Raw genomic sequence first — 9,082 nt, forward strand, 5'->3', positions numbered from 1 at the left:
GTGTGTGTGTGTGTGTGTGTGTGTGTGTGTGTGTCATGGGATGTATTCTACTAAATGACATGTTGCTGTGGTTAATGAGTGAATTGTTCATTCTGTGTCTGTTCTTGTCAGTGGTTTGGTAACCTAGTGACCATGCAGTGGTGGAATGATCTGTGGCTGAATGAAGGTTTTGCCAAGTTCATGGAGTTTGTGTCTGTTAACATCACCAATCCTGAACTGCAAGTTGTAAGTTTTTGTAAAATTGGTGGCCCTTGCTGAAGGACTGGCATTTTATTTCCATACTCACTATTTTAAAAACACTCAGCATGAGTTGGATGATAGTCTGTGCTAATATGAAGCCCAATCTTCTTTGTGCCACAGGAGGATTATTTCTTGGGGAAGTGTTTCGAGGCCATGGAGGTAGACTCCTTAAGCTCCTCTCACCCAGTGTCCACACCGGTGGAGAACCCTGCTCAGATACAGGAAATGTTTGATGATGTTTCCTATGACAAGGTGCATAATAAAACTTAGGAATGTTTTCTTTTTCTTGCTATTGAAACTCCATCAAAAGCTTCTTAAAATCATGTTACAAATGGTGAATGTCATTTCAGGGGGCTTGTATTCTGAACATGCTGAGAGAGTTTCTGACCCCAGATGCCTTCAAATTGGGCATTGTGAGATACCTAAAACGCTATAGTTACCAGAATACGGTCAATAGTAACCTGTGGGAAAGTCTGACCAATGTGAGTACAAATGACATGTGTGATGCAGATGCATGAAACTCTGCAGTAAACTGTGTAGGCTTTCTTATAATTCATTAGGTGCGGTCACATTTACAGTTGTTCAGCAAATGTTCATGGGCAAAATCCAGTCATTTTAATAGGAATCCATGCAACCTAAGTTGGTTAAGCAAATTCGCCACATTGACCAAAAGAAAGCTGCTTGTTTTATAAAAGACTTCTTTGTGAGCTGTGCTTCTTACTACACTATTGACAGTGGACCTTTTTAGGCTGCAAAATTTCACAGAGTGACTGTAACTTAAGAGTACCAGATCAAAATGTCTCGTGATGTAGTGAGTGTTTTCGGTGTCTCTCTTTGTTATAGGTGTGTGAATCTGATGGTCTGGATGAGGGCAGACTGAAGGGTGATGAGTCTTGCCGGCGCTCAGTCTCACACTCTGGAGCTTCTGTGAGTAAATCATTAAGCTGAACTCTCTTTACCCTGTTTTTAACTGGTGTTGTGATGTATTTCTATGATATTGTATCTCTTAGAAATGGCACTCTGAGGATGAGCTGGATGTTAAGGCTATGATGGAGACATGGACATTGCAGGAGGGCTTTCCACTCATTACGGTGGAGGTCAGAGGTCGCGAAGTCAGACTAAGTCAAGAGCGTTACCTCAAGAGTGATGACCCCTCACAAACATCTAGGTTCATTATTAATATCAAAGATCTACATTTTCTTCTGAAGCCTGTTTAACCTGAGAGTGATTTTATATTTTTATATGATTTATTTAGGGTTTATGCTTTTGAAAATGTGCTTGCAATTGAGATGTATTACCAGTCCAAATAAGATGTCAACTTCTTGACATGGATTAAGTTTGGAATAAGTGGAATAAGCAGCAGTGAATAATACATACCATGAATGAAAGTCACGTGACATGTGGCCATACTCGGAATTAGTGCTCTGCATTTATCCCATCCAAAGTGCACACACACAGCAGTGAACACACACCCGGAGCAGTGGGCAGCCATTTTTTGCTGCGGCACCCGGGGAGCAGTTGGGGGTTCAGTGCCTTGCTCAGTCGTGGTATTGAAGGTGGAAGAGAGCGCTGTACATTCACTCCCCCCACCTACAATCCCTGCCGGTACGAGACTCGAACCCACAACCTTGGGTTACGAGTCCGACTCTCTAACCATTAGGCCACGACTTCCCCCAAATGAATGAGATGAATTATCAATGCATGAATCCAAGTCTCTCAATTCTTGACACTGTTTTTCCATGCATCATTTTAAAAAATTATATCCACAGAGATAAATAATTTCCAAAGTGAAATCGCTCACAGTAACAAATGCCTCTGTTGTACAGGAGATGCATTGACACATTGCCAGTGGTCACTGTCGCTCATGTTACCATAAATCGTGAACTCTGAAAATGAATAACGTCCATTAGTTTGTCACAGCAAGTCGTGCTGTGTATACATGGGACTTTATAAAGATTTATTGAATTACTTTCAGACTCTTATTTTTCCTTTTTAACGCTTGTTTGTGAGTTTGGCTAAATCTTTCATTCTTGATCTTTTTTTACAGCTTTCTGTGGCACGTTCCATTGACTTACATTACCAGCGGCTCAACCACAGTGCACCGCTTCCTGCTTAAGACCAAAACAGGTATTTGTTTTAATAGAATTTTTTTGTAATATTATGAATTTTGTTCTAATAGTATTATATAAATTGTTTTCATAATAATTTAATGACATTCATTTTCAAGTTTTTAAAAAGTCAAATGTTTAGAGAGATGACTTCACATCTCTTCAGACAACACAAGGTCTGAAGCACTGTAGCACTGATTTCTAACAGCTTTGTTGATTATGTCATGATAGACGTGCTGTATCTGCCAGAGGAGGTGGACTGGATCAAGTTTAATGTGGACATGAGTGGATATTACATTGTGCACTATGAGGGTTCTGGCTGGGATGACCTCATCACGCTGCTCAAACACAATCACACGGCGCTCAGCAGCAATGACCGGGCCAGCCTCATCAACAACGCCTTCCAGCTGGTCAGGTCAGTCCTCAGTCATCTGCGCATGTGCTCTTATTAGTCAGTGAGAAGAAAATGTATCAAGAGTCAGACAAGTAAAGTACTGCAGATCATTCCATAAAAGTGTTGGCAAGTTATCATGCCCTGGTTGATTTAAAAACACCCTCCCTCCATGTGTTCTGGACAGTGTTGGGAAGCTTCCCCTGGATAAGGCTTTAGACCTGACCCTGTATCTAAGCAAAGAGACTGAGATTATGCCAGTGACACAGGGCTTCAGTGAGCTTGTGCCTCTGTACAAACTGATGGAGAAGAGAGACATGGTGGAGCTGGAGAATCAGATGAAGGTCAGTGAGTGAGCATTCATATTTCACCTCCTAGCTTGTGGATTAATTCATTCAGGCTTGAAATCAGCCTCTTTTCAGTCTGTGCAATTCTGATAATAAAACTAAAAAATAGCTTAATAACATTTAATAATACATAGTACATACAGTAAAAACGGTAATATTGTGAACTATTGTTACAATTTACAATAACTGATTTCTCTTTTAATACATTTAATATAATACATTTCTGTGATTGCAAAGCTGAATTTTCAGCAGCCATTACTCCAGTCTTCAGTGTCCCATGATCCTTCAGAAATCATTCTAATATACTGATTTGGTGCACGTGAAATATTGGAAATGTGTTGTTTTAAAAAGGCCTTGTTGGTTGTTTAATTAAAAAAAACTGACCAACAAGGGCTTTCATCTTTCTTTCTTTTTTCTTTGCTTGTTTGTTTTGAAAAGTTTATCAACTGTTTATCGTGATTATGTAAAGCATATTAAACGATCATTTTGAATGAAATGAGTTGTATAAATAAACTGGCCATGCTTTCTTCCCTGCTGTAGATGTGTAACAAATGTTGATTGTCTCGCTGTGGTCCAGGGGTACATACTGCAGCTGTTCAGGAAGCTCATAGACCAGCAGTCGTGGACTGATGATGGCTCTGTGTCTCAGAGGATGCTGCGCAGCTACCTCCTCCTGTTTGGCTGTGTGCGGGGTCATCCTCCCTGTGTCAGCACCGCTACACACCTCTTCAACCAGTGGAGGGACTCAGATGGCAATATGAGGTTAGTGCTCATCGTCCATTTCTGAAATTTCTTTTTAAACTGTTACCATTAGGATGAAAACTTTGGAAAAGTAACAGCATGTTTTCTTTTTCCTCTCCAAATGAATGAAACAGTCAAGAGAAATTTCTGACCTTTTTTGTCTTTCCATCCTCTAGTCTTCCCAATGACGTGACTATGGCTGTGTTTTCTGTTGGCGCCCGAACTGAGGATGGCTGGAAGTTCCTGTTTGAGAAGTACAAGGAGTCTATGTATGTCTCGATGAAGAACAGGATAAAGATGGCCCTCACGACCAGCCCTCTCGATCACAAGCTAAAATGGTGAGACATTCAGATAAACATCAGTTTAAGAAAATAAGTATAATCACTAATGTCATCTTTTCTTTGTGTCAGGATGATGGAGCAGAGTCTGGTGGGAGAGGTGATGAAGACTCAGGATCTTCCATATGTTGTGACTTCAGTCAGTAAAAATCCTAAGGCCTACAAACACGCATGGGACTTTTTAAAAGCTAACTGGGACGCTCTAATAAAGAAGTGAGATGCTGATTTAATTAGACACAGTAGTGGTACGTTGTGAGCCCTTTAATGACTACAGACTTTTGTTCATAGGTTTGATCTTGGCTCACACTCTATAGCGCACATGGTAGTAGGAGTGACCAACCAGTATTCCACCAGAGAAATGCTAGCTGAGGTAGGTATTTCTTTTTAGCCAAACAATTAATTGGGAGCTTTCATCAGTTGGTCTAGACCAAAAACATATCTGATCCTGTAATCAGAAAACTTTATTATATTACATAGAGCGTGCTTCTCTGCTCCGTCAGGTTCGTAGTTTCTTCAGTTCCTTGCGGACTGAGACTGGAGCAGAACTGAGATGTATTCAGCAAGCCTTGGAGAACATTGAAGAGAACATTCGCTGGATGGACAATAACCGCCCCCTACTGAAGGCCTGGCTGCGCAGACACTATGACCAGCACAAAAATACAGAGCTGTGAAGCACTTGTACTGTAAAAGTCATGGCTGTATACATTTTATTTTGCAATTTAAAATGATGCAAGAATGTTGATAAGAACATTGATGTGCTAAAGTGTGTGAAATAACTGGTTCTGAGTTTGTGAATATGAGATGAATATTTTTGAATAGCTGTACCATTTCTTATAAAGGTATGATTTAACATTTATCCGTCTGTCTCCCACCTTTAGTATTGAAATTAAATTAAGGATTTGATTACTTTTGTAATATCTGTTTTGTCATAAATACTCTAGAAAGCATAAATTATGCTGCAGCACAGCTTATTTTTTAGCAATCAGTTATACAATTTGCAAAAACAAGCCATGCAAGTCAGTACAGTTTTGAATGAAAAGTTTTAATTTGTTTAAACAGTTCATCTAAACTAGTTATGCACAAGTTTGTTTTTGAGTCATTGAGTACAGGCAAGTACATTAACATGGAATGTAGGGTGCAAAATATAGGAACAGCTGTCATGTTCACTCTATTACAACTCCATGGCTTTAATGGAAATAGGACACAGGAAAACAGCAAAAAAAAACAAAAACAATTCTATTGCTGGTTTCATTTGGTCCAGTGAGATGCTTTTCCCCATAGGGGGCGCCCTTTTATACAGTTACAGCTCCAGCACAACAATGATGCAAGAAAGCCAAAGTAACATGATTCCAAAGAACTGACAAGCATTGGCTTTCATTACTTCAACCCTCAATAATCAGTGAGAATATAAATCGGTGGTTGATGACTTCCTCTTTTTTCTTCTAAAATCTCAGTTTCTTGTACTGAAGTACACAGATGTCTTGTAGTCAGGCCATCTTACATCAGGATGTCCTGTCAGTCTGCATACAGCCAGGACAGCAGTGCAGTGTGTCATGTATGAAGAGATCACACTCCACGCAGAACACTTTTTTACATGCCAGGCAAGTAAATACCTGCAGAGAGGAGAAAACAGAGGTTAAATGCCATTTTAAACAAGCCATTCGAAAGTTTTTGAATTGGAAAACCTACACATTTGTCTTTCAACTCTCCTTGGCAGGTCTCACAGAACCTGAAAAGGCATAGATTAACACTTAAATAGGCTGAAATGAGACAGACAGAGGAGTTTTTACAGAGTGAGTGTGAAGCTCACCTCTCCCCCTCATACTCCTCCAGCGGGGTCTCCTGGAAGGCCTCCAGGGGGAAGAGGTGATGGAAGGAACGGGCCAGGTGAGGAGCGGAAACTAAAGTCAGACCTATACCAGAGAGAAGACACAGACTATGAGAACTGAACACATCAATGCTCTCTGAAAATGAGTGTAAAGATTGAAGAACAGGGACAGGCTGAGCACATACCACACACTTTACACTCCACTGGCAGCTCAGTGTATTTGGCTCTACACTGTGGGCAGTAGTAGCCACCAAGAGTGAGTCCTGGCTCACCAGTGCTGTCTAGGTGCCTAAATATATTGGAAAATGAACTATAATATTATTTCAAATTATAAATAATAGAATTATGCAATAAAGATACCATTCAAAAGTGTGGGGTCAGTAAGATTTTTTTAATTAATACTTTAATTCAGCAAGGATGCATTAAATTGATCAAAAGTGACAGAAATAGTTTGTAACGTCATAAATATCTTTACTATTTCAAATAAATGCTTTTTTTTTATTCTATTTTTTTTTAAACATCTTTAATAATGTATCAGAGTTTCCACAAAAATATTAAGCAGAACAACAGTTTTTAACAAAAATAACAATAAGTATTCTTACCTGAGCACCAAATCAGCATATTAAAATGATTTCTGAGGGATCGTGTAACACTAAAGACTGGAGCTTTGCCATTGCAAGAATAAATTACATTTTAAAATATATTCAAATAGAAATACATTATTTTAAATGGCTATATTTCATAATATAACTTGTTACTGTATTTTTGATCAAATAATTGCAGCCTTGGTGAGCGTAAGAGACTTCTTTCAAAAACATAAAAAAATAAATAAATCTGACTGACCCCAAACTTTTAAACAGTAGTGTAATATATATGTATATATTACCTATATAGTGTATAATGGTAGTGTAAATTATATTAAAATTTTAAATTTAATATTATTAAACTGTGGTAAAGAGCATAAGATTTAAACTGTACTCACAACATGCTGAACGAGGGTTTGGCATCCTGATCAGACATGGAGGCTATGACATGCTGAGGGAAACCTGAGCAAATTATGCACAATAAAAATATTGTAGAAGATCACATATGAAAAATTGTAGCTTACACTAATACAACATTTCCCAGACATAAATCAGGACTAATCCTGGACCGCTTCACATTTACAGTGCAGTGAAGACAAAAAAAAACACAAAAATATTTAAATGACAAACAGCAGAGCATTCACAGTTCTGCATAGTTCTTAAATTCTTTGGCTAATTTTTGACTAAGCTTTCAGCTACTAGTAATAAGTGTTGTACTTTCAACATTTTATCTTATTTAAATTGTGTAAATGTGGTGAAAATGACTGTGTGATTACCCATGCGAATGAGGGAGCACTCTGAGGAGGAGCTGGCAGGAGGCGGCTTCACATGCAGCATCAGCAGCTCTTTAAAATGACTCTCATCCAATATTACATTGTAGGATCCTATTGGGCCCAACATAATTAGAAAACACAAGTAAAAATCTATGTAACCATGTTAAGATAAGACTACCAACCTCCAGTTTCTCTTGTGAGAATGGTGCACACTCGAACTTCTGCTGACAGGCCTATCACAGACACTCTGATCTTCAAAGCATTCAGAGTCTGTTGATATATTAAAACATGATCACAAAGAAATCAATGTTCATCAAACCTTACAAACCCTTACAGTATGCATCCATTAGCATTATTCAAACTCACTTTGATAAGCTCATAGATGTTGGCTGGGTCACAGGTAGTAAGACTGCTGAAAATAACGAGAATCTCTTTGCTTGTATGAGCAGGCATGTGTCTGCATGAAAATAGAAATATGGTTACTGCAGTAAAGGGTTATGTAGACATTGAAGACCAGGGGTATATGGTGAGTACAAGTCCAGTACTACAACCAAACTGTAAGCAACACTGTTGCATGTCAGTTCCAGATGGAAGCGCCACACACTGACTTGTGCCTTACTTGAGAGTCTGCATAGCCACGTTGAGAGAGTTGTAGAGAGATGGTTCACCAACACATGTGGAGTCCACAGCTTTCTTCAGAGCTGCTAAATGCTTCTTAGGGTTCCCTGGTAAGAGTAAAATACCGGTAATGTCAAGTGATGATTATGATAAAGAAAACCTCTCAAAACATGCAAACATAATACTAATGCATCAACCTGCAAGATCAGTGAGCTTCTCCGCCCTCTTGTTCTTGGTGGTAATGATCCCAATCTGTGACAATACGGTACTGTTAACAGAAGCTGCACACATTGTAAACACTCACAGACAGATACAGAGTCAAGTGCATTACCTGACTGATTGGATTCTGGTCAAAGTATTCCTCCACAAAAAACTCCATCAGCTAAAGAATGCAAAAGGAAAGATCAGTTTTGACAGATTTCATAAAATGTTAGGCTTCCATACGCCACTATAGATGCAGTGCTACTAACCTTCAAGGTTGAGGTCAGCCTGTTGGGCTTCAGGTCCTGATCTTCCATTGATCTAGATGAGTCAATGATCACAAAGAGGTGCCGCATCTAGTTTGGTGGGAATTATATGCATGGTTATGATCAGCCTCCAATAACAAAAAATTATGCTATAACTGTGGAGGACAGTAAAATGCATCTTACCATCCCAAGCCGAACTTGTCCATGACCCTCAAACACTCTGTATGGTGACAGAGAGACTGCAGGTGAATATCAAAGCAATATACAATCAGCTCAAACTGATTTTTATATTTTGCATTTGAGCGCTGTACCTTTTCCTCTTTGCTTGGAAAAGAATGTCCTCCACAGTAGCTTTGAGAGATCCAGATTCATCCTCCTTCAGCACCTCCCTAAGAGAGAGACACATGTCAACAGCTCATTATAGCGTATGTGTTCTCATGTACTTTAGTAAATATTAGTGGCTGACAGTCTTGTGATGCCCCTTATTGTTTACTACTTGCTATAGTTACATAATATGCCATAGTTCAAGCTCTTGGAACCTTACAATTATTGGAATGACGGTATTGAATAACATTATTGTAAAAAATATATTTTATTAACAATAACCACTTTTTGGTGGCAATCTGAGGTAAAAAAAAAAAAAAAAA

At 38.9% G+C, this 9,082-nt stretch overlaps 2 protein-coding genes across 2 annotated transcripts in view; one reads left to right on the top strand and one right to left on the bottom strand.

Annotated features, from left to right (window-relative positions):
• The window catches only part of LOC107752503 (endoplasmic reticulum aminopeptidase 1-like), a 17,439-nt gene extending 12,424 nt beyond the window's left edge, over positions 1-5,015 (top strand). The window contains exons 12-24 of the mRNA XM_016568496.1: positions 112-225; positions 361-492; positions 591-722; positions 1,084-1,167; positions 1,251-1,408; positions 2,288-2,367; positions 2,580-2,763; positions 2,927-3,083; positions 3,664-3,848; positions 4,004-4,165; positions 4,238-4,378; positions 4,454-4,535; positions 4,666-5,015. Of these exons, the coding sequence (XP_016423982.1) occupies positions 112-225; positions 361-492; positions 591-722; positions 1,084-1,167; positions 1,251-1,408; positions 2,288-2,367; positions 2,580-2,763; positions 2,927-3,083; positions 3,664-3,848; positions 4,004-4,165; positions 4,238-4,378; positions 4,454-4,535; positions 4,666-4,836 (1,782 nt within the window). The 3' untranslated portion in view covers positions 4,837-5,015. The remainder of the gene's footprint in view (positions 1-111; positions 226-360; positions 493-590; positions 723-1,083; positions 1,168-1,250; positions 1,409-2,287; positions 2,368-2,579; positions 2,764-2,926; positions 3,084-3,663; positions 3,849-4,003; positions 4,166-4,237; positions 4,379-4,453; positions 4,536-4,665) is intronic.
• Positions 5,016-5,605: 590 nt separating this feature from the next.
• The window catches only part of LOC107752507 (general transcription factor IIH subunit 2-like), a 4,713-nt gene continuing 1,236 nt past the window's right edge, over positions 5,606-9,082 (bottom strand). Inside the window, exons 2-15 of the mRNA XM_016568499.1 lie at positions 8,747-8,824; positions 8,619-8,655; positions 8,439-8,525; positions 8,300-8,350; positions 8,166-8,220; positions 7,970-8,075; positions 7,717-7,807; positions 7,533-7,620; positions 7,354-7,461; positions 6,976-7,039; positions 6,179-6,282; positions 5,976-6,078; positions 5,855-5,894; positions 5,606-5,778 (exon numbers count right to left, since the gene is read on the bottom strand). Of these exons, the coding sequence (XP_016423985.1) occupies positions 5,668-5,778; positions 5,855-5,894; positions 5,976-6,078; positions 6,179-6,282; positions 6,976-7,039; positions 7,354-7,461; positions 7,533-7,620; positions 7,717-7,807; positions 7,970-8,075; positions 8,166-8,220; positions 8,300-8,350; positions 8,439-8,525; positions 8,619-8,655; positions 8,747-8,824 (1,123 nt within the window). The 3' untranslated portion in view covers positions 5,606-5,667. The remainder of the gene's footprint in view (positions 5,779-5,854; positions 5,895-5,975; positions 6,079-6,178; positions 6,283-6,975; positions 7,040-7,353; positions 7,462-7,532; positions 7,621-7,716; positions 7,808-7,969; positions 8,076-8,165; positions 8,221-8,299; positions 8,351-8,438; positions 8,526-8,618; positions 8,656-8,746; positions 8,825-9,082) is intronic.

Source organism: Sinocyclocheilus rhinocerous, unplaced genomic scaffold (genome assembly GCF_001515625.1).
Source record: "Sinocyclocheilus rhinocerous isolate Xijiao unplaced genomic scaffold, SAMN03320098_v1.1 scaffold1853, whole genome shotgun sequence".
In the NCBI taxonomy this organism is placed as follows: Eukaryota; Metazoa; Chordata; class Actinopteri; order Cypriniformes; family Cyprinidae; genus Sinocyclocheilus; species Sinocyclocheilus rhinocerous.